At 44.5% G+C, this 25,553-nt stretch overlaps 1 protein-coding gene across 1 annotated transcript; it reads left to right on the top strand.

Moving 5' to 3' along the window:
• The first annotated feature begins 1,794 nt into the window (after positions 1-1,794).
• Positions 1,795-24,555, top strand: atxn7 (ataxin 7). The gene is made up of 11 exons (XM_080001394.1): positions 1,795-2,026; positions 2,202-2,264; positions 9,569-9,673; positions 16,956-17,241; positions 17,955-18,271; positions 19,344-19,426; positions 20,668-20,951; positions 21,059-21,251; positions 22,189-22,310; positions 22,536-23,649; positions 24,187-24,555. Exons 1-11 carry the CDS (start codon positions 1,798-1,800, stop codon positions 24,202-24,204), a joined length of 2,814 nt encoding a protein of 937 aa, XP_079857520.1. The 5' UTR covers positions 1,795-1,797; the 3' UTR covers positions 24,205-24,555.
• Positions 24,556-25,553: the final 998 nt, after the last annotated feature.

The following is a 25,553-nucleotide window of genomic DNA, read 5'->3' as shown; positions in this document are numbered from 1 at the left end:
TACGAATTCCAATCGAAACTGCAATGTTTTGTTTCATGGTCACTTGAGTTGGCGGAGATATTTCTTCATTCAATGGCGCTCTTGTTTGTGAATATGCATCTATATTGACAATTTATTGACCACAACTAGTGATGCTGATTTACAATTCATTGTGGCTGTATTTCGCTTCTTCACATGCACATCTTTGCATTCTTGCCGGGAAAGGCGGACCCTGCACACCAATAATGGAAACAGCATTGAGAGGAGCGATGCATAACGCAAATACATTGAAAAGCAGTTTCTTATAAAGTGCCTGCTAAAAACAATATGCAATATACATAAAATATGGGATTTTTAAGGTAACGGGGGGAGTGACTGAGAAAGTGTCCCCGTTATCCACAGGCCCTTTTTTTTGTTTTGTTCAATTAGGAAGCTTAGTAAATAATACATCTAAAATAAAAACGCTATGTTTTCATTGGTTTTATTTGGAGGAACAAAGAACATACAAAATACGTTTGGAAATTGAAATATGGTTATGAAATGTATGCAGATCACCCATGCCCAGAAAGAAAAAGTGACATGACAACATTCAACATAAAATAAGAACAATAATGGGAAAAGAGCCCCCCCCCCCCCCTCCCATCCGCTGTGATAGCGGGGGCAAATTATGCCCCAATCACTCCCTCTCCATTACGCATGGCTCGCCAACACGCCAACTTTTATTTAAATTCTGATTGAATAAGTATCAAGATCAAGAGAATGGGTCAAGCTTTGTGTCATAGTTCTCTGGAGACAGACATCGCGGAGGGCCCTTTCGAGCGCAGGGGCCCCTGGGCACGCACCCAAATTGCTCATAAGAGATCCGGGCTCGCCTCCATTACTTTACTAAAAGTACTTAGTTCCTCTCTATCTCTATGTATAAGTAGCCAGAAAAAAAAAGAGTAAGAAGTCTAAAGGAGTTCAATTTAAATAATAAATACCAAATATATAGCACCTAACACAGTCCTCCATATCATTCAAACTTGTCTTAAAAATGAATGTGCGCTGAACCCTCTGACACCTGCAGACACGCTGATGTGTGACGCTGGACGCCTCCCTCCCTCCCTGCTGTTTTCTCGGTAGATTAATTTCTGTTTGAAATGTTTGAAATGCGCAAACGGGCGCTAGAGCTCCGCTGCAACACGGGCAGCGCGGGCCACCGCCACCGGGCATTTAAGGAAGCACGCGCTCATAGTTGCCCGCGTCGATCAGCGGAGGAATGCCCCCTGTCCCGAGTCGTGAGGCAGGAGCCGCAACCGATTTGTTCGTAGCGAACGGATCATTTGAAATGACTCGGGAGTCCGGAGTCGTTTGTGTGTTTGTTTCTAATTTGTTTTGAATGTGGCTGGTGTTTACTTCTTACAGATTTATTATTGTTATTATTATTATTATTATTATTTATTCTTTTTTTGTGATTCACATTTTTTATTTCTCTTAAAAAAAAGAAAAGAAACTTGAGCGAAAAGGCGAAACGTCTTTTGAGATCCGCGCTTTGCCCTCTGCGTTTTGACAGACTCTGTTTGTATTTTGTGCGAGAATTCTGCGTTCAACAGAGCCGAACAGATTCTCCCGACTCCCGTTCACCTCCTCCTGTGCATTATTAGACCAACTGATCGAACGAAGCGTCGCGAAATGGGACGACCCTTCTTTTTATTTATTTTGTTTGTTTGTTTGTTTATTCATTTATTACCGGGTGACTCGCCGGGAACCGAATCCGAAAAAAAGGGTCGAACCTCTCACTGACGCCGCGCCGCTCTTCCTCCTCCTGTAGCGGAAAGAATGTCGGAAAGGGCCGAAGATGACGTCAGGGCCGAGCAGCGCAGAGCGGCCAGGCAGCAGCAGCTGAAGCAGCAGCAGCAGCAACAGCAGCAGCAGATCCAGCGGGGAGGAGAAGGCTCCACAGCAATGGCGACCGTTGCGGAGCGGAGATCCCTGCCTAGTCCAGAAATCATGCCGGGACAGCCGTGGAGCAGCTGGGTCGACGCCGCCAAATTCCCCGGCGCCGACGGTAATAAGTCACCGAGCGGCCGGCCCATGAGTGTGGACAGGGGGGATCTTTTTAACCCGATAGCGTGCAGTTTGTCGGGGGGTGGGGGTATGAAGAAACGCTTACTGGTAGCAACAGCAGGAGCAAGTGCAACTATTTATTTGGGGTTGACTTGCGTTTTTTCTTTTATGTGCAGAGCCGGAGGAAAGTTTCAAAGACTTGGGGAAAAATCGAGAAGCCATGCGTTTGTGCAGAGAAGGTGAGTGTTTCTCCAACACGAACATATGTGTTGGTTCTACACACACACCCGGATTCATATGTTCACATGCGGACGTTTCAAAATTGGAGCTCAATTTGGCTCATATATATATATATATATATATATATATATATATATATATATATATATATATATATATATATTAGATCAGTTACATACTCCGTTTCACAACTGTACAGACATATTCATACATATACTTACATATATATTTTGCTTACAGATAGTTTTGCTTCTTGTTGTCTGTAGCTGTGTGTGTGTGTTTGTGTGTATATATAAGTGTGTGAATATGTGTGTGTGTGTGTGTATAGATATATGTGTGGGTGTGTGTGTGTGTCATTTTTTTTTTTCTGGTGTGTTACTTTCATTTATATTTTTACTCGGTTTGTTTTGCACAGTCCTTGGAATTTGCCCCTTATCTTTTCACTGCACCGTACTTGTAGGATTGCATGTAACATATAAAGAATATTGCAATCGAGCCTGTCACCTATTGAGATCAGTTACACATGTCGGTGTTATTTGACGTCTCCTTTCGTACTTGAAATAACTTAATCGGTATCACCAACTTAGTGTTTAGTGGAGGCCTATAGTGGAGACATACTATCATTGTGATCATGATGCTCATCTAGTAGGTGGTTCAGTGCAATCGGCTCGTGTTCACTGCTATTTGAACCTATTTGTTATATTAATTGGGTCTCCCCTCAATGCAAAAGGCATTGTGCTGCCGTTTGTGGACTGTTTCTATGGTGGGTTGAGGAGGGCAAGTAAGCTTAAAATGTTTTTTTCTTTCAGTAACTTTCATATGCCATATATAATGAGATATTGCCTTTTAAGTTGTCATATTCTGATCTCACATTACCTGAACTTAATATGTTCCTTCACTCAGCAGTTCAAAGTTCAATAAGAGATGTAATGGGTACAAAAGAACAGCAAATGTGGAGGGGGGTGATAAACACTTCTTATAACACTTTAAATTATTAAATTGCTAACCATACTTGCTTTTAATTGATTTTCTGTACTGTATGTATATATTTTACTGTAAAGGCCTTTAACAATATAATTACAAGGTTGTAATCGTTTTGTGTGCATTGAATACATGCCCTCTAATCAATGATTTAACAGCTTATTTAATGTGTGCATTCATTAATCCCCCTACAGAGTATTTGTGATTTATTTCTCACCAAAAAGTTGTAAATTACTTCTAACCTGCATGTTTAGTGGGGTAATTCGTTCTTTCATAAAATGTTTTATGACAAAAAAACCCCCCATAATATTAAGCACCTACCAAGCTCAAAGGCTGGCATCACAATGAACTCGAAAGTTGCTCTAAGCAATATTTCTGATAATGAAGTGAGTCAGAATGCTCCCCAATCTACCGCTACATGTACTTTTCTATTTTCTTATTAACGGCGCATTAGAGCTAACTAGCTATTCTCCCCCTGCTGTAAAGCTCAGGTAGACGCTACAACTACATGTTTAGCTCCAAATGGCGGCGAGTCCATGCATGAGTGTAGAAGTGGCTGGAGAAGAGACCTTAATGTCCAGTATGCTAAATTGAAAACGGTGATCAAAAGAGTACAAGGTAGAGGGGTGGGGGAAGTCGGACTTTGTTTATATTAGTGAAAATTTTCCTTGAATTACACTTTATTCAGCTTTAAACATCTAGCAGTTAACAAACAGTTCATCTACCTACTCTTGGTAAACACAATTTCAGTAAAGTAACCATGTAAGGCTTCTTGGGGGGTGTGGACATTCCCCAAGGTGTAGGACGGGTCCATTCTATCATATGGCTGTATATACAGTACATTATGTAAAATTTGGTTTTTGGTGGAAAGGTGGAACATTTTCCTTTTTATTTTAACTAATGCCGTGTTTCCTTAGAAAACATGTAATTGAAATAAATGATGCAATAGTAAGTTATATTAAACGTGTCTTATACAACCTCATTACCTCACAGATCTGGTCAAACACACATCAGATTCATTTTTTTATTTTACTTGCATTGCTATTTTAAAACCAGAATTTTAGTCTGACTGCAATCCAGCTACAAGTGCCCACAAGGAGTGTAAAGAAAGGTGCACACACCAAAGTAAGTCAGTAATTACAGAAGTAGGAGATACATTTTTGAGCCATGGTTGGACAAATAATAAATATTTAAACTTGCATGTCAGCAATAGGGATGTTAACGACATAGTTCTTTGTGAGTCGACGTATCGGGGGGATGTAAGACCGTGACTGAGAAGGCATTCCCGTTACGCACGGTTACACACAGGGCTTATTTTGTTTCGTTCAGTTAAAAAAAAAAACAAAAAAAAACACACACTTTGTTTGGATAAAAGATCACTGATCCGAGCTGCGTATTGTGCTCCACCATTTCGCCAAATCAACAATGCCTTTCTTTGCGTGCATTTGCAAATGTAGGCTAAGATAAATAAGTTAATCATGATGAATTAGCTATTCAATATAAATTCAGCTATAAAAATGCCAGAGAACTGCATGGTTTTACCTGGACGTGATGGCAGTCCGACATATATGAAACCTCCTTTTGCTACGTGGCTCATATGTGTGATGTGTGTACATTATGGGACAGGACAGGCGGTAGTTTGCATTGCGGGCACACAAAAAAATCGGTGATCTTCTTACAAAGAATTCTGAGAAAGCAGAAGTCCTGCAGCGCAAACACCACGTGCACACACTCTGCTCACTCTCCCATCCCCATCCCACAAAACGGTACCGCTAGTTTTTATTTTTTATTTCTTTTTTTCTTTGAACTTTTTGAAAAGGCTTTAAACAGTAACATTTTTAGAACGTTAAATGTTTTATTTATCTTTTTACTGTCGACATGGAGACAGTCGGTCGATTAGTTGACACATTTCCTAGTTCCCTGGTCAGAAATTATGTTGATTTTCTAGGTCCAGCCGTGACTTGAAAGATGATGGTTTGAAATCATATCGTCTCAATCAACAACTAAACACATGGGGTTTAAAGTGTCCTGTATAGGCACGCTTGCATCAATCTGCAAACAAGACAAATTCTATGGGTTATTACAACATTTGGCTGTCTGTTACCACACAGCAGCAACATACAGTGAGGGGAATTAAAGTTCACATCTTTTTGATCTTGGTTGGATTTGGATACGTGTCGCTTATTTTGCCCTTTCTGTGAATTTGAGAGCCACGACAAGCGCTTTTCTGTGCTGCACCATGTCAGAGGCAAAGCCATGTTTTTATTTTTTTTATATAAACCCTTTATTAATTGAATATACAGAAAACAAATGGGGAAAAATGTATGCCATGAAATACCGTGAACCGTGGTATTTTGGTAGAAACCTTACTGTGAAACATCCCTTTTCCTGAATACTGAAACACAGACATTTGATTTGAGGTTGAAGCAGTCTCCGCTTCCGAGTGAACCCTGGTACGGCCTGATGTAGGTGTGAACAGTTGTCCACAACATTGCTGTAGTCCACACTGAACATGTTATTCAGACCAATGACAGCAAACATAGCCTGGAAATTCTGGGTAACGTGAATCTGTGCTGCTGCCTGGCCGCTCGGCACTGCTCAGGCCTGACGTCATCTTAGGCCCTTTGAAACCAGGGCTCCCCTAAGAGAAACATGCCACTATACATGAACAGCAAGAGACACAAAAATGTAGACAAGTCAAACGTATTTAGTGAGAACTTGTGGAAGTGGGGATTTGAATGAACCGCAGAACAATGTGGGATAATAGTAAATAAACTGCTATATAAATGTTATATAAAATGCATATTTACAAAATTCTGACCTATGCACACAAACTGCTGTATTGATACAACCCGAGGACTATCTAGGTGTGGGGAGAAAAAAAACACCCTTAAAGGCTTACCCTGTGGTGTGGCTGTTTGGGCTTTAATCTAGCATTGCTCTTTTATTGGCTAACTATGCAGCCTGTGTGCATACTTTGAAGCCGTCGCATGATTTAGGGAGTAAACGATTGGTGTCTTATTGGTTTTCAATGATACAAACGGAGCTCTGGTGTAAAACCAGAACTGTCACAATGATTATTATTTTTATATTTTTATTCATTTGGTTAAAGAGGCTGAGACAATTTGTCGTAACTGAATGGCGTTGGGCTCCACAAACTGCTTGCCTGCTTTGAGGTGTTGGCTGACCTAAATAGATATTGTCTGCTTGGTGCTGAGGAAATGCTGGAAGTGGACGGTATTATTGTCTCGCAAGGTCAGGGGGGATTTTTAGAGAGCAAGGCAGATAGATCAACTGGTCATGTGAATTGCAATCCATAACAGCACTCAACATCCTCAAAGCATCTCCTTTCCCATTTCTTGGCACTATTGGACCACTGGCATCCTCCATGTTGTTAGGCTCAGAAACTCCTGTATATTCCCAATGACTGGAGCATGTGCTCTCATGACAATGTTATTCATTCTGTCTCTGAGATGGTGATTGTATGAGTAAATTGGGGGTATTACAAGTGGATGACTACACCTCTCTACCATGACTCACCACCAGCTTTCTCCCATCGGTGTAACAGCCTGTTTAATGCGCACCCTCACATGGAGATTATCATGAATGTGACTGGTGAGTGATGCATTCCCTGTGACTGTCTTCCGTTTATAATTTTACAGTGGTAAGAATCATAGTGGGAGCGCAACTGGGAAATATAGCTCTGAATGTCAGCCACAGGTCAGACTCTGCTGGCCTGAGTGCGTGTGTGTGTGTGTGTGTGTATAGAGAGCTAACCCGTTTTCTGATAAAAGCCGGTCAGAGCGGTTACCGCTCCACCACCTAGATCATTCATCACTGCCATGGGAGAGGACACTGAAATTAACTCTCATTCTGTCTTCTGTTTGCAGATGCTCGCTCTCTCTTTCCCCTTCTCTTTCGCGGCTTCTTTGCGCTACTCTTTGTCTTGCGAGGCCCAAGACCAGAGTGTGTTTTAAAAAAAATAAAAATAAAATAAATAAATCTCCGCCTTTCTCGAGCATCTCCCTATCATTTTGTCTCCTCTTGCTCATGTCTTCTCACGTTCTCTGCGTGCTCGTTGCCTGTGCCTCCCGCCTTAGTGCTGACTTCCCCTTTTCCTTCTATCCTTTTCTTGTCCAACCCACACAGGAGGAAAATGGAGAGTGAGTATGGGGCCGACACAATAGCCTTCCACCACTTTTCTCATCAGACCGTTTCAGTGGTACAGTCGGTGCCAGTGCAGTGAATGCAGAGTGGCAAGGCAATCCAGACTACTTCTTCCTCAGCAAACCGTTAGAAGAACGCACTACAGTGAACAATGCAGCGTTTTCAAAACGGGTTCTGTTTGACCTTGTTATTGATCTTGCCAGGAAGTGTGTTGGCTTGTTTGACTCCAATGTTCTCCTTGTGTTTCCCCTGAACCTATTGGGAGAAGCTTGTTCAAACAAAGAATACTAAAGATCATTTAAACGTGTAACTTGGGTTCAGTGGCACAACAGTAAAGGTCCAGGTGGAATGCACTGAAAATTGGCAAGTCGGACCAACGGTTGCCCAGAACTTGGAGGTGGAAGATGGGCGTCCAGTCTGTGTATTAACTTGCACAATTTGGAAGCAGTGAATGTTATCCTTGCAGCACACCTCCACACTTGTTCACTTTTGTAGAGCAGTCAAGCCTTTAGCTTTGGTCATTGGATAAGGCCACTCGAGTTCTCAATTATTCACATGCCTTTGTCTGTTCACTGAATAGATTTGGACTTTCTCTGTGGCATACCCAAATAGCTGTGGAAATAAGTGTTGTTACTGCACCGTTGCTGAAGCAGACACTTAATGTGCGTCAAGTGTCTTAAGACGCTCTCTTAAGTAGATTCATCCAAACTAGACTGCAAATGACCTCTCTGAGAGGGAATCTGCCAGGTAGGCCCTTCTGTAAGCACTGCCACTAATGGCTCTCATCTCTTCCAGACTCCACCACTGAAGGCTAGAGGACCCTTGACGTCCCCGGTGGAGTATGTACTGGAGAGAGACTCCAATTCTCTCCTCCACTCCTCTCAGGCCCCAGGCAATTTCTTAATTAGCCTCCTTCATTTGGTGGTTGCTGTTCTCTGTGCCAGGATGCATTTTGATCACATTCGTGTGAAGAGCAGCACAACCCTATACATTTGGTCGATGTGAAGGCTGGTATGATGTTGGTGGGTGGCATTTATATAAGTTGTATCAGCTGTGCACTTGTGTTTGGCATATCACAGTGTGAAATGCTTAATTTGCACCCTGTTAGCTGATGAGCGGGTTGTTTTTATTTTGATAACATTTTCTTTCGATTTTTCTCAAGATTTTTTTTGATTATTTTTGCATAGTTTATATCAAGTGCAGCAAATGTATGTGTATGTTGCCTGTGTGTATGTTTCACAATATATTCCGCAAGGCTACATTACACCTTCATGACATTGGTATACGGGCTGAAATTATGATTCTTTCAATCAGAGAAACAAACTTCTGCAATATTCGTGTTGTTGAAAATTGACCGTGCTCACTTCCCATCTATTGCGGTATATAGAAAATGACACTACAAACCAACTTACAATGTTTTGATTCTAGTCCACTTCCTGTTTTGATCACTTTATGGAAAATGTGTTTTCATGTGTGGTGAATTCTCTCTTTTTTTTTTTGTTTTTTTTTGTTTTTTAACTACATTAACTGACTGAATGTTCTTCTGACAACTTCTATGGGTGATTTGGGTCATGGCATGACCCATGGTCACTACTACACCTGGATTTGATGTGTTTTAAGATGCTACCAGTACCTCTCATGATAGGTGGCAATAGGGCCAATGTGATTGAGAAAGGAAAATTCATTCTCCCAGTGGCGGGTAACCTTTGGATTTTTGGCCCGTACCTCTCCTTGTCCTTATCACTCGGTCACATTTTCTGCTTTGAAAAGAGACCATTACTTGGGAGTTCACAATTTGGAGGTGCACACCTTGCCCCATGTCAGTCTGTCTTAAAAGTTCTTTGTATGGTTTTCACTGTTGATTTTTGTTGGTGTGTGTCAGATTCTGCTTTCTCATTTGATTCCCAGCACAGTCACAGGTCAACTTTGTGCTCACTTCTTTGTCATTCCAGTACTTGGACGCACGATCAAATAGGAAAAAGGGGGGGGGGAAATGACCTTAGTGTTGTGCACCACCACATTTGCATTGTAGAGAAAACAAATGCAAAATACCATACCAGAGGAGTGAATTTTGCTCCTAGTTGGGACACCACTTGAACGCAGGTCTCGTTTGTTTGCCTCTCGCTGACTTGTCTCCCCTCTGCTCTGTGTACAGACATGCCCATATTTGGCCAGTGTCCCGCACAGGACGACTTCTACCTGGTGATGTGCAGCCACTGCAGTCAGGTAGTCAAGCCCCAGGCCTTCCAAGCACATTACGGTAAGTCTGTCTCGCACACACATTTCCACTCTTAGTATGTGCACCCGAGAAGGCACGCATACGTTCACATATTGTCTCAATCCAAAATGCCAGCACCGTTCCGAGAACCACTGGAGACTGTGGTTCAATATTGTGAGTTGTAAAGCTGAGAGAAGAGGAGGGGCTAGGCCAAGGCTGCGGTACAGGAACAACAGAGACGGTGGATAGGTGGAGTAGCTACAGCACATCGACTCCACCCTGGAGGGCTGGTGTGGATATTTGGCACATTAACACATTGAGTATTAACCCCACACTGCTCCTTACCCACCCCCCCACCCCCACGCTTTTCCTTCTCCACAAAGTAACCCGAGAAGGGGGAAACTTTTTTTTTTTTTCTCTCTCCAGTCTTGGTTGTATGTGTGTTTACAATTCCTTGGTTACAACTTTATGTAGTTTACAAAGTTGTGTGGGTCTATGTCTCCTGCTAATGTACAAGATAAAGCTAAGGTCAGATTTACGGTGAAGCAAAGTGTGTGTTTGAGTGCATGCGTGTGTTCTGACTTCTCAGGCAGTGTCGCTAGCTACTGACTGTTTGATCACTTTGCAGCCTGTGGGTTGAAGCTGGTCTTACTGGTCATCATTGCTGAAAACATGTGACAAGACTCAACTCAAAAGAACCGTCCCGTTAGTTTCACCGCACGGGATTTGGTTACGTTAGCGTTAGTTGCATGCTAGCAGGCTAGTAGACCTGGCCTACGGAGGAGCCAGCAGGGTGCACCGTAGAGCAGGGAGTCTGACAGCCAGACAGCGGCACTTTGAGGTGAGCAATTAGACATAGGACTGGTTCAGCAGAACATTTAAACATGGAATTTACTCCAATGTAAACATTTAACACTATTAATGTGATTGGGCGTGGTTTCAGCGTCTTCAGTGTCTACGCCCCCAGCGTCTCAGAAGACGGAACTGCCGTTTTTCATGATTTTAAAACCTAATTTTTTATACTTGCTGTTTTTTTTTGTTTTTGTTTTTTTTTTCTCATTCAAATTAAGCTGGGTTGTTAATAACGCATTTTTCTGTGGTGTGACAAACTCAGAACACATTTATCTTTGCTTTACAGGGACTTTAAGCACAAAAGCAAAATCTCCAGATGAAAAGCATTTTCATGAATTGAAATGAAAGTAAAGGAATTAAAATAAATATGGCAGCAACCACAAAAGGATAACCACGCTCAAATTCAACGTTCGGTGATGTTTGGCTCAAAAAAGGGCATAGCATGTCAATTAGGGGTTAAAATGTTACCAGTGCCATTGGTTGGAATGGACACACTTCCTCTATCCAAAAGCATTGTATAAGGATGGAAAAGTTGCTTTACAGCCCAAGCATCCATCAGGACACCCCTACAGCGGCCAAGCTCATGGGAGCCCTGACTGACTTATGACTGTCCTTACAAACGTTATGGAACTTCTAGAATTTTAGATTAGTATATAGAATAGTATTCCAAAGCCCTGTGAAAATTCTTCTGGCGATTTGCGAGTGAGTCGGGGTTGTGTGTGTAGTGTACCTGACTGGCAAGTGGCTGTTGCTACATGAAGTATTTGGAAAAAGTAATCAGACTCTTCCAGATCACCATACGTTGCTGCATGTCCAAGTTAAGTTGGTGTATTGCATCTACAATGTACCTGTACCTTTCCTCACCAAAAATATGATTTAAATATAAAGCAGCCTAAGATGTTTAAGTCTCAGAACCAAAACAATTTCGTGAAAATACCTTAACATGATTCCTCATGAATACTCACAACATGATTCCACGTAGGCATGTATAATGGTACCATCGCAATTCATACTGTGAGTGACATCCCTGTGTAAATCGTGGTTTGTTGTTTGTAGCCATCTACATTGTTTGGGTGGGAAAGTGGATTTTGGAATTTCAACAATGTAGTACTTAAATGGCACATGCTGCCGGCCCAATTTGATCCCACTTCTATGTACGAGCACTCTCAAAGAAAACAAGACTTTGGGAATGCTAGGTTCTTAACAGGTGCTTATGCACCTTACTTGGGCTTACTAGCTGCCATTAGCTGCTGCACTTTTCACCTTATCAATCAGACACACTACTACACTATGATGCATTGCAGTCCATGAAGTACTTACAGTTGGTCAATTACCATCCCGGCTTTGGCCTTTTCTTCTAGCTGACACTTTTAATCCAGAAAGTGTCTCAGGCATTCTGTGATCTAAGTTTTGGCAGAAGCAGCAGTTAAAGGTCTTCATTGTCCAGGCTAGCAGAGTGATGCAACAGTAGCGTCTTTCTTCCTTTGCTGTGTTCCTAAAAAATGACCTTTTCTTACTTGGTACCTAATCTTAACCATCTCCAACCTGACATGTGAATATAACTATTACCTACTTTATTCCTAAACTTCAACATCTCCAAGCTAGCACCAAAACATTACAATTATTTACTCATTACCTAAAATGAAAATCAAACCTTGGATCAGTCTAGAATCACTGCCACTTTAAACCAATGACAGGAAGTCTACACCTCAAGGTCTGGTGAACATGCGATCTTCTGCTACAGCACCGACGACGTCCAAGGGCAGTAATTGGGTAAAAGGACTGTTCTTTCAGGAAGCAGAGAGGATGTTGATCCAGGAGCATGTCCTACTTGTCTAAATTGTATGCTTGACAAGTTTGTGCTGTTGCCATCATTTATTTTGGGCCCTTTGATTAACAACACCTTTGAATGTAAATTTCTCTCGGGCACCGCTCCGCATCTCAATCACATTTTTCACGATGAAGAGGTGATCTCACCCCCCACTCAACCATGGCTGCTAGATCCTTCAAAATCACATATGCTTATTTATTCTTAGGTGCCGGTAATACCAGTATTTATGACAGCGATATCCAGCAGATTAGTTAATTTGAGGGCAATGCGGAAGTGCTTTAAACTGCAGTTCGGCTAATTATCACTGTGATGGCTCAGTGGTTAGCACTGTTGCCTCACAGAAAAATAGGTTCTGTGTTTGAACCAGACAGGGAACAGATTGCATGTTCCTCCCATGTTTACATGCGTTTCTCCAGGTGCTCAGGTTTGCTCCCACCCTAAAGAAATACATGTTGAGAGGCCGGCTTCAGAACACCAGTCAATATATATATATATATATATATATATATATATATATATTTTTTTTTTTTCTCCTTTAGACTTAAGGGTCTCAATAGCTCTATTTTCTCCTTCAAGTGGACGTCTTTGCTCTGATTTAGAAGATTATCGTTCTGTAAACTGGATATTATGGTTTAAAGCAAGGTATATTTGAGGGTGTAATGGCATTGAATGACGGGTCTCTCATTCACATTCAAGTAAGGTGTGCGTGTTTCTTCCTTCCTCCGACTGTCACCAAGACCCAGAGGCCCAAACCTATAAAGCTGTGAACTCAGCGGGTGACGTCGCAGACACTATGTCCATTTTTTTTTTATACAGTCTGTGGTTAGGAATCAGTTACGGTAATTTCTGGTGTGACAGGATATTCGGTGATTCATTGTGTGTGCGCATAATTGTAGTGTTTTTCTAAAAGCAAATGTACTTATGTTGATATACTGTTCAATCCTAATACACACATCCTATTTTAAGTAAATGCTTTTTAGATGGAGGGAAATAATAGCCATTCCTGTCTTATCGTACGAACCAGTGACCAGATTGGTTTTTCCACTGATGTTCTCAGGAATTTAACGATGAGACATGAAAAACAATAAAAACTATAAATGTAGCCTGAGAACTACTTGGAACTAAACACCAAAACACAAACTACAAAATACTTTTGGCATAAGATTCAAAGCTCCAATTACAACTCTTATTTATCATAATAATATTTCATTCAACATTTTTACAGGCTTGTAGTCACTTGGAGGTAGTTATTTCCAAAGTAATGTTAACACACCAACACCTCTTAAGGTCAGCCACTAGGGGGGACTAGTACAATTCCTCCCACCCGAAGAGGCTCCTCATTGCTACTGTGAAACAGCATACAACAGTCCAGATAGAATAAGGCTCCTCATAATAGACAGGCAGGGTTTCCGCCAGTGCATTCCAAGCACACTGGGCTTAAGTTGATTCCCCAGCGGACCTAAGCATCTGCATCGCCAAGCATTTTTTAAATGTATTTTTAACCTTGTATTTTAAACTATCAAAATATCAACATTGACCACCACATATTGATTTTCTATTATTATTAATTTTTTTTTGTTTTTTTACTATGTAAAATGGTTAAAATGTTATTTAACTGTAGCTCTTTCTGCAGCACATTGACACTCTCTCTCTCTCTCTCTCTCTCTCTCTCTCTCTCTCTCTCTCTCTCACATATTGACAACGAACTGACCCATCTGTGAATAGCCCCTCTTCTCTGTACACACTCTGAATTAAAACATGATCATCCCGTGCATGATCATGTTTTATGGCACTGGTTCCTATACGATCGGTATTTACCGGAGCGCAATGCAGATTTTGGTGCCTCATTTCAGTGCCATGCCCGATTTAAATGTCTGCCCTCCGGTGCTCGGAAACCACCGTAGCCTTAACTAAACATTATCGTTTGGATCTGTATGATGCGCCCGTCATTGTCAAGATTGTGGAGCATTTTGCGCACCTGTCTCCATCTCTGAATGTATAGACGATGCGCCCGCCGGCGTTGGGTTGCCCGCGATCGGCACACAACTACAGTGTTGTTATTGATGTAGGTTATTTTATTTAACGTCTGCTTAATGAATGGAAACTCTGCGTAATTGGGACACTTTTTCCCCGATCACCCCCTCTCCATGCGTTATGCGCAGAAAATAATCTTAACGAGACTACGAGTCGTGCCCCATTCCTCCGTGCACCATCCCCACACTGTTTTCAGTTGTTTTATCTGGAGGAACGGGGCACGGCGACTGGGCCGCACGGACGATCCACACATATAAAAGTATATTTATGATTCCCCTTATCTATAATTCCTCATTGAAATGTTATCCCTGTGCATTTTTGTAAGCTTCCATCTGTTTTATCCTGTATTGTAATGCACACTAACGGGGGGCTGCTCCACTTGAAGAATCTCAGTCGGCTGACGGGCTTCTGACTAATGATTCGACCAGTCAACTTTCAGGAGGCAGCCCTAGTACTTTCCCCAACTAGACCACAATAAAAGCTTTAAAAAAAAAAAAATTTAAATTCGTTTTTAATGGAAGTAGTATTGCATTCTCTGAAGCAGAAGAAATCTCCAAATCTTGAAGACGAGATCCTGTACGTGCTTCAGATCAGACATTATTTTGAACCGTATCTGGGTAGCTATGCTGGATTAGAAGGCACAGGTTACAAGTGTAGTACTAGTATGGCACAGTGGGAACTGTACTCTATCTGCTGTAATGCCCCCCGCCCCGCCCCACCACACACACACACACACACACACACGTCTCTGCCACTTGGGGAAGACCTCACACAGCAGTAACGTGTGGCAAAGCCGCTGTCAGCTCCACGGAGATGGTCTTCATATGATTTTGACGCCTTGCTTCAAGCCCATCCGCCTACAGGCAGGTGGTGTTTCTCCTCTTGAAGGTCTGCTCCCAGCAGGAGTAATGCTCACCTGTCCAGACGGGAGGCTGCAAGCTCTTGTTTGTGAAACTATCGAACAAAGGCATGTCTGCTCGCAGCGCTGCCCACCCGGCCGCCAGCATCGCAAGAACAGCAGTGATTGTGGCTCATCTTTGGCTTCTTCTGATCTTTCATAGCAACTGCTATGAAATGGGTTGGAACATGGCCTAATGATGTCATATTTTTTGCGTTATTGCGTAGACTGAAGCTGGTCATGCTGTGTGACGTTTGCGGAGCGTTTTCACACGGCAGAAAATATAAATATATTCTAGCACTTTCGGTTCTCTCTCTCTCTCCCTCTTTCTTTCCCTAGCAGCCAGGAATTCCCCACAAGCAATGATCCAACTATTTTTTTGATGGTGTGAAATGGGCCCAAAAGCCTCCTCCTTTTTTATTCCGATTTTCTTCTTTTTATTCACTCCTTTTTTTCTATTATTCCTATTCCTGGGGCACAGGAATTGGCTTTTGCTCTTGGTGTTTGGCAGTGCATTGTGCGAGTGTCACGATAGGGTTGCCTGGTGCGAGTTTGCGTGAGTTATGCCGTCGCTGACTGCTAGGATGGGCTGAGACGGCGGGGGGGGGGGGGGGGGGGGGTTTGACTGCCTGGGGATGTTCCGCTGCCTAGAAGAGAGGAAAAAAAGGGGGTTTTGTCATGACTGGGTAGGATAGAGGAAAAAAAAAAAAGAAAACACAAGCCATAGGTGTGAATCATAAGAGGGCTTGGAAGCAATCCTCGCCTTGAAAAAAAAAAAAAAAAAGGGAAGGTGTGTGTGTGTGTGTGTGTGTGTGTGTGTGTGTGTGTGTGTGTGTGTGTGTGTGTGTGTGTGTGTGTGTGTGTGTGTGTGTGTGTGTGTGTGTGTGTGTGTGTGTGTGTGTGTGTGTGTCCCCCCCTCCCTCACTACTTCTGCAAGCAACAAGCGGCTCACCCACTCAGACTGAGCTTTGGCCTGTAGCCCAGCCCACGGTATGGCGCAAGCCCAGCACGAGGTTGGCTAACCGGGCCTAGATACCTACTCAAACAGAAGCCTTCTCGAGAAACCTGTTTCTCTCCTCAGTTGTAGTCTCGGCGTCCCCATTATTTTTCTTCCTCCTCATTCAGCAGTGTCCCCATTATCTTTCTTCAAGTGTGGCAGTGTCTGAACTAGGTAGGGGCTCAGGTTGACTTTCAGAAGACTTTTTCTTCCTCGGTTTCCCTTGCCGTGCCGTTGTCCTTTGAAAATCTGTAGGCGTCGACGCTTGCGATGTAGGTGTTTAAGGCAAATCGGCCACAAGCTATGATGCCACAAACCTTGCTGCGCCAAAATGTTTTTGAAGAGAATATATTCAGCTTTGAGTGCTGTGCATTCCAACTCCCCAGCATTTGTTGCTTCCTTCTATTTTTGTAATTCCTTTTGCAGCGTCTCACAGTGTTGTCCTCGGCTGTACCTGCGCCATCCTTTCTTCTATCACTTTAACGGCCATCATCAACTCAGGTTCTATTTCAGGCAGTTTTTGGAATGATTTTCTGTTATGTTTCTCCTTATTTGCTGTTAAAATATTTTTGCTCACTAATGTTCAAGTAAGACTAGGAATGGAAAGCTGAGAACAAGGAAAGATTTCTCTGTTTTTATGGATCATGCAATGTTTCATTGAGGACTCTAGCCTCTTATTGTTTTGGCTCATGGTGTCCTATTGGCACTCCAGAGAGAAGACACAGTTCGGCCAGCAAGCCATCCTCGGCAGCGCCCTTTCCCCTGCCGGGTCGCAGTCGGAGCTGTGGCAGCAGCCTCGGGACGGGGCCCGGCTTGAGCTCGGGTTCTGGATCCAGCGTCGGGACCGGAGGGATCCCCGGTCGACCCTCCACGGCGGGCTCCAGCATCTCTGCCTCCTCCTCCAACTCCAAACTCCTCAAACCAGCCAAAGAGAAGCTGCCAGACAGTCAGCGAAGACCTCCTTTCCCCCCATTCAGGGTGCTGCAACCAGACAAGATGTAAGTTGGCTTTCAAATTGTGTTCATGCCAGGGTTGTTGAAGTACCTTTCTCGTCGTAGCAGCGTGATGTGCTTTTAGATACATCACGTGACTGAATGTTTGAGACAGCTGAAGTGAAGGAGTAATATTTGTTACCATTATGACTTAAAAATCCCGCAACAATTATGGAAAAGCTTTCTGTGCCTTTCCAAGCAGGCTGTCGGCACAGTGAACTCATATCGCGTTTATAAGGTTGTAAATGTCCCATGTAAATGTGCTTGTATCGTGACGGGACATGGCTACGCTGCTGGCTACAGCTCATCGCATGCAACTTTGTGACTGTAAGGTGATCGTCTGACGGCATCCAGGTACAACCACACCAGGCTTCAAAGTCAGTGGTTCATGTCAGATCCTGAGAAGTGCAGCCTGGTTATATACAGGAACTGACATGTTCTCAGCTTCGTACTACCTTTGATGGTCTTTGTCATCAGTCCTCTGATGTATTCACTCTTTTTCCTATCCTCTCTCCCAGTTGTAGCTTCCTTAAGAAGTGGTCTCCAAAAGTTCAGACTCTCCCTCTCAAACCGCTATCTAAATTAAGCTACCTTAAAATAAGATGCACATGAAAAGCTATTTCTTTTACCAAGTTGCAAAATTTGTTATTTAGTTTAGCATAACCTCCAGCCTTTGCCTCTTTGCTGCCATCCTCATGTCTTATTTCCTGCCCGCCCAGACTCACGCCGGCAGTCAAGGTGGAGAAGATGCACCTGAAGGTGGACCCATCAGCCAAGCTGGCACAGACCCCCACTGCCACGGCTGCCGCCGCCTCCTCTGGCACCACTGTGAGCTCCAGCAGCACCACCATCGCCTCGTCATCTTCCTCCTCCTCAGCGCTCAAGCCAGGCCTTAACTGTTCCTCCATACCAAAGCCTCCCTTACTGGCCCCCGGCCAGATCCCCAACGGCAAGGGCCACCTGTCTGTCCTGTCAGAAAAGAAGCAGGAAAGCAGTAGCGCCAGTAGCAGACGACACCTCTACAAAAGATTGTCAGGTCAGCTTCGTCTGTTGCGCCACACTTCTCATATAGTGAAGGACTTTTAAGTATTTTTTTAAGTTGTATTATCTTTATCATTCCATTTTTGTAGTAGAGTTAAAGACAGAGACTAAAAACAGATTTCAGGGTGACTCAAAAGCGTCTTTATGTGCAGTAACGTGACCATGAGATTGGAACGCACATTGTTTTCATTTCTGACACTGCTTTAGTGGCCATCAAAGGGGAGATCGAGGTTTAACTACCAAGTGCCTGGGCAATAGCAAATACCCACGCTGGTTAGAATCTGTGCCGTGAAGCGTCTTATTGGGAATCCAAAGTAGAATCCTGAGAGATTTTTGTATTTTATTGGACGTTTCATTTTTTAGATATCTATGTGTGACTCGCTGGCTGTTTTTTTTTTTAATTTATTTTTTATTTTTTGCCTTTATGGTCTTTTATTGGACTTCACAAATTCTATTTATAAATAAGGGGAATTATGAATATATTTTTATACGCTAACACTGCACTCCGTGTGCCCCGATGGCGGAGAGCTGTGGAGCCACTCCGTAGGGATGGGGCACGACGGGGACGAGGCACGACAAGCCCCGTCCCTGTCTGCGCCTGTGTGCCACCCGTGTTCCTCCAAATAAAACAGATAGAAACACACTACGGGGACTGGGCAGGGGGAAACTCGTGTCCCATTCCTCCATGCGCCCATACATTTTTATATATATATATATATATATATCTATCTATATAAATATATATAATTTTTTTGCGTTAATGAGCTCAACCCCGCGGTGATGTCACGTGACCGCGGTATTGCAGTAATCGTCACAGCCCTAGTTGCACATGTCACCGCCATAAGTTGTATTTAAGAAATGGATTGTATAGCCTATTTTTCTTTTACCATGCAACAAACTTTTTTTAAATTACTTGAAAAATATACATATTTATACATACATAATTATACATTTTTTTCAGTCGGTTTACAGTTCATTATTAACATCCTTTATTAGTTTCACCTTAATGTTTGTGATAATAACAGTGTGTCTGTCTCCCCCTCATACACCCCATCCTCTGCCTTCAGAACGGGAGTTCAGTCCAGATATCCACTGTGGTGTTGTGGATCTGACGGCTCGGAAACCATGCACAAGATCACTAACATGCAAGGTATTCTGTCGTCTCTCGCGTTTCCATCGGTTGGGGTTTTTGTGGTCTCACGATGCTTCCCGCATGCACCTCATTCCTTATTCCTCCACTTCCTTCCTTCTCCTTGTCAACCTTCCCCCTCTGAATGCTTTGTTGGAAGGTTGAAGGGATTTTATATGCGCCGGCTAGAGTTTAGGCCTCATAAGTCCAGAGAGACGTGGCCCAGTGTCTCAGGCGTGGTACAATATGTCCTGGCTGTGACCAGGTTGATTCAGAGTTAGAAAATTTGGTGTGTTTTTTTACTCTATATTAAAAAAAAAAAGGATAGCTTTAAAAAAAATCTTTTTATGAGCCCAGATAACATTTGTGTTTAAAGTAAATTCCTTGAATCTTCAACAACTGCCCAAGCTATTGGCTTAAGCGTTACGTTTCACAATTTAATATCATGAATAATCTGTGAATCTCTGTCAGACATTATTGACCTATGAACATTGTTTGTTGAAATAGAAATAGTTGAAATCGGTATTATCGCAGTAGGGCACACGTCGAGCGTGCTAGAGCAATTACGCTTGCAACGACAAAAAGGTTTAGTTTGTGTGCCGGCCAGAAATTTCCAAACTCTGCAAATGCGAGCACATCCCATCACAAAATGTACTGAAATCTCTTCAGTTCTCATTCAAGTTTAAAAGCGTCAAGCATGTTTCTCAAATCCAAAGCACAAATCCAACCAGCCTGGCGTTGGTTGAGTCATCAGTTGTGTTTATTTCCTTAGTCCAGTCTGTTTCCCTGATATCCTTCAGCCAAAGATGCTTTTAAGTTGCTTGTTTACTTGAAGGCGTGCTTTGCTTTATTTTTCTGGGGCTTCAAGGACTACATTATTGACGGAAGAGATGTAGTAAATGACTTCCAGCCTGCAGCTGGATCAAACTTCTCCACACTCTGGACATTTGATCTGCTTTGTGAGGCTATGCAGTCAATTACATCAGCTCCCATTATCTGGTTTAACCAGCTGACATAATTTTGCAGTTCAAATGTGTTAAATGGTTTGGCGTTGTGTCAGTGTGTGTGAGCCAGTCTAAAACAATCCCCGTAATCAGAGGCAACATGGGAGCCAAGGTACACAATGTGACTTGAGAATCTATTTAGATAAATTGACAACTGGCAACCGCCTCGTTTTTCTAAGTGAGAATGATGAACTAACAAGACATCTCTCCTCTTGCCACTCCACCCCTTCATGCTTGGATCGGGATTCTCAACTTCAGACACATTCCTTAAGCCAGCGGAGGGCAGTGCTGGGGCGGAGGAAACGCTTTGACACACTTCTGGCTGAGCACAAGAACAGGGCCAGGGAGCGGGAGAGGGAGCTCCACCACCCCCACTCCCAGCAGACTACCCCTCTCAGGGACCCCCACCCCTCCACGCGTCTTGCCGGGGCCCATGAGCCCTACCCGGTGGCCCATGGCAACGGCCCTGCACCAGACGCCAGTCACGCCACTAAGGCTTTGCCACCTAGCAAGGCTAAACCTCACAACTCTGGTCTTCCTCGGTAAGTGTGTTTACAGTCTGCGTTTTCTTTTTTTTTTTTTTTTCATCATTTGGATTTAAAAGATCTTTTGGCCTTGAGAACCACCTGACACCTGCTCTCCCGATCAGCCTAAACAGCATTCATGGAGGTGTGGGTACCCCGGGGGAACCCACGGTGGTCCACGAATCGCCCCACCACCTCCCAAGTGCCCCCGGCGGCTTTTCCCGGGCCTCCAGCGACGAGGGGGAGAACGAGGAGCGCGAGGAGAACACAGAGAAACTGGACTGTCACTATTCAGGTTATCACCCTCGACCGGCAGCTGTAAGTCTCCACTGTTGTCGCTAATATCTGGACTGGAAAATTGGTTGTTGTTTGTTTAAGGTAGAATAGACTCACAATAATTTCACGGTTTGGGGGAAAAACAGTTCGAAGTTATGTCAATTGACTAATAATACTATTCCACATATTCTAGAGCACATGAATTAAACTCGAGGCTGACCCTCTTAGCTGGCTCAGCTGTAGCCATGACCTGCCTGCAGCTTCGATCCTACCTTCCTTGTAGGCTTTGGCAGATTGATGATTAAATCGGCAATCACCGATAGACATTTGAGACTTTTTTTTTTTTTAAATCTGCCAGGATTTACCGGAAAAATTGGAGCGTTGAAATGGTGTAAGTGCAGTTTACGGTGTTCTGAAACTGACCCCCCCCTCTGAATCGATCAGAGGGGGGGCTGCCCCCCAGCAATCGCCGTCTGGAATTGTGCACGATCGCCCAAGCCTACTTCCTTGTACACACAAAAACATACGACATTAAAAACCGACCAACCTTTCCAATTTCACCTTACAGGCTAGCGCAATACAAAATGACCAACAAAACAGAAGTTGGTACAAAGGGAAAAACACATTTCAGGACAATTTTTGGGAGTTCTTCTCTGGCCATGAAAGTCTTACCGTGTCTTTATTTTTCTGTTGTTTTGAAACGCAATTTTCTAACCAAAAATGATTTTGTTAAATTGAATGCCATATATGCGTAGCAAGTTTATTTTAAAAATAAAAATTGCATATTTTTCAAAATTTAATAACGTATACACTATTACATTTCTAAAATAATCTAAAATTATGAAATTGTCTGTTGCTGGACCAATACTATGGTCAGCCTGGAAGCTGGATACTGGTTATTCTTCCCATGGAGCAAGTGATGGACAAGAAGCAGGTACGTTTGCTGAGCTAGAAGTCTAAATCCACTCTTTGTTCCCAGTATTGTACCTTTGGAAGTCGACTGTTTGGGAGGGGCTGCTACACATTTGACCGGCGCTGGGACCGGATGCGATGTGCGCTGACAGCCATGATGGACAAGCATGTTAACTCTCAAATGTGGAAGTAAGTCTCTCAAATGCAAAACTTGTGTGGTTCACGGTGTGTTCATCCTTTTTTGCATGCTGAGGATGTATGGATTTTGGACTCCTGCCATAAAAAATGTTTTTTGGAATGCATTTCTGTGCCTGTTTGTATTATTATTATGGACAATTCACTTTTGCCACTAACTTAACAGGGATTGTCTAGGCTTCCTGGATATATATTTACTGACATCACTCTTTGTTGTAGGAAAATCCCATTGGCCTTGGAGAACTCTTCCTCCTCCGTCGCAGCTGCCCAGAGGACAAGCACAAACTCTCACGGTAGCACTCCCTCCTCTGGCCTCCTGGCTCCTCCTGCCGCCCTGGCCCAGCCCCCCTACAGCCAGTCCTATGAGGGCAAGTCGGCGCTCTCCTATGGGACCACCCTGAACGCCCGCGGCTCCCCGCTCGGTGGGGGTGAGCACCCGGCCTATGGCACCGCGCAGGCCCGACAAGTGTCTTCGTCGCCGCAGATGCCTTCAGCCCACTCCTCCTCAGCTCCTCCCCTCGTCTCAGGCCGGATGGTCAAGTCCCGCTCCTCTTCCTCGTCCTCCTCTTCCCCCAGCGCCAAGGCATCGTCGTTCAGGCCCAGGGAGAGCTCCTCTGGCCCCTCCTTGTCGGCCGCTCCCAACTCTGTAAGCGGAGGCGGAGCCAACAGCACCGGTAGCAGCGCTAGCTTCATCTCGGGGAAGAAGAGGAAGAACAGCTCTCTACTTGCCCCACCGCACGCCACCTCCTCGTCCTCCTCTTCCAACGCCAGCTACTGCTCCTCTTCCTTCAAGAAGAACTGTGCAAATGTTGGCAGTTCAGGGAGCACCTTCCACCACAACCTGTTGCCGCCTCCCTCATCCTCCTCGCTGTCCTCTCACAGTGGCGTGCACAGCATGGGGCTGAACTGCGGCCCCACCGTGCGGACCAACTCCCTCAGCTTAAAGGCCGAGCCTCCCGGGGGGGCGGCGGGCGGCTCCTCGTCTGGGCCACCGGCGCGGGGCCCCCCCTCGGGCAGCCCGGCTGAGTCGATCAAGCGCATGAGTGTGGTGATGAACAGTAGCGACTCCACGCTGTCCCTGGGGCCCTTCGTCCACCACCAGTCCTCGTCGGACCACCACCATCACGCGTCTGACGGCCGCCTGGAGGGCAAAAAGCGCAAGAGCTCCCCGGCCTCTGGCGGTGGAGGCGGGGCGGTGCCGGTGGGGGGAGGAGGTCCGGGCCCGGGCAGACCCAAGTTGGCCAAGTCGCCCACCGTCAACAACATCCACGGGAAGCATGGGCGCGGCGTTGCGGGGACGGCAGGGCTGCCCAACAACTCTCACTTACATCAGGTGGGTCATCAAGATGCGTTCGTTAGCACGTTACTTAATTAGCGCTCGGAAAGACGTTTGAGCGGCTGATCATTTGGTTCAACTCCTAGCTTCACTTTTTAAGCTTTATAGCTTTCAGGTTCAGTAGTCTGGGTGGTTCCCAGCCTTTTTCATATTGAGAACCTCCGTTTGATACACCTTAGGCTACGGGATCCCACTTGATGACATCATGGCTCTGACACTGAACTGAGAAGATTGTTATTGTTAGATATGATTTAGTCCCGACTTTCATCCATGTCGATACTATAGGAGGAGACGACAGTGAAACTAGGCTGAAAACAGACGTTATTGTACATTCTCTAACGTCTTGTAAATGAAATAATGGCGTCTAAGGGTCCCTGGGGTTGAGAACCAAATGGAAAAATCTTACATTACTTTATATGCTTTTCATAAAAATGTACCAGGGCTCCTTTCAGCGGGAAGAAACATGTTTGAGTGATTTTAGACTCAAGACTAATGTTTTGACATTGACCCCCCTCCCTCCTCTTTGTTTTCCAGCCAAAGGCCCGTCCCTGACAGAGGTGTCTGGGTTCTATGTATGGAACCGGCAGGAGGAGGGGGATCAGTCTGCGTTCTGCCCCAAACTGCACGAGGCCTTCTAAAAAAAAAAAAAAAAGTGTGTGTGTGTGTGTGTGTGTGTGTGTGTGTGTGTGTGTGTGTGTGTGTGTGTGTGTGTGTGTGTGTGTGTGTGTGTGTGTGTGTGTGTGTGTGTGTGTGTGTGTGTGTTACTCTCAGCTTCTCACGATCCTCAGGGTGGAGGTGATTTGGACAGACGGACCCACGATGTCAGCCTCAACGTTGACTTGGTCAATTTCAAGGAAAAGAAAAATACATTTCTCCCAAAGCCATGTACGAGGGGGTAGGGGTGCACCGTGTGGAGAACCAGCCAGCGTAGGGAAGTCGGGGCGTTTATTTTGTATTTTTTCCCAAAGGAGTAAGCCAACCCCCTAGTCCTAGCACGCGAGGGTCTTCCTGTCCTGACTGAAGGAGAAGCAGCCTCCTCTGGGGCTCTGGATCCGTGGCTCCAAGATCACCTGGGTTCAGGTCAACGGCTTGCCCGAGCGCTGCCGCAACACCACGTCAAGCAACCCATCTCTTCCATGTGAGTGTGAATGTGTGCGTGCAATTTTTTATTTTTATGTCGGCTTTTACTGGAAACGCTGGCGCAACACCCCTATCACCTGATCTTAGAAGCCTTGGAAAGGAGTGAACTCAAGAGGGAGCAAACTCAGTCACGACCCGCGCTCACCCCACAACGCTCCACTTTACAATGCGTTTGACTCCACTTCTTCTTAGGGACACTTGGGAGTGACCTCAGGTTACACAGAGTAGCCGGAGACGAGACCGTAGGGACAGTCCCAGTCGACTCTTTGTTATCCAAAACGATTATGCAAGTGTTACCTTTTTATGTTTTCTTACAAGCTTTTTACACTGAACGACAAAGTCTTTTGTAGACGAGGTGAAGACGGACAGTCGTGCATGCAAATGTGAAAAAGGACACCTGATGTGCCCATTCAGTTCAATCTTTCATCAGAGGGGATGGCTCGGACTTGAGGGAACACCTGTTTATTTCCTCAGTCTATTCATTGTGCAACAGGACAGCCACAGTAGACTTCCCCCCCTCCCCTCGCCCCAACAGCGAACGGAACTAAATGAAAAAACACTCCGCAGGCAGCACATACTCGCCGAACAGCCATTACTGGCATTGAACACCGCCACGGTGAGTTGTCCTGCACATGCAGCGGTGGTGGTCTGGCGGTGGCAGAAATCGAATAACCAAATTGGTGTGAAATACGATGCGACCGGCCCCTTGTTCTCTGATAATCGGAGTGACAGAAAAAAGCGGTCGTGCGTCCCCGTCCCCC

This window comes from Zeus faber, assembly GCF_960531495.2.
Source record: "Zeus faber genome assembly, chromosome: 5".
NCBI lineage: Eukaryota > Metazoa > Chordata > Actinopteri > Zeiformes > Zeidae > Zeus > Zeus faber.
This window is presented reverse-complemented; position numbering and strand designations above follow the sequence as displayed.

Coding starts and splice junctions, on each gene's coding strand:
- atxn7 (XM_080001394.1), top strand. CDS start 1,798: ATGTCGGAAAGGGCCGAAGATGACGTCAGGGCCGAGCAGCGCAGAGCG. Junction 17,242..17,954: donor GTGCTGCAACCAGACAAGAT/GTAAGTTGGCTT, acceptor CTGCCCGCCCAG/ACTCACGCCGGCAGTCAAGG. Junction 19,427..20,667: donor CAAGATCACTAACATGCAAG/GTATTCTGTCGT, acceptor TCTCAACTTCAG/ACACATTCCTTAAGCCAGCG.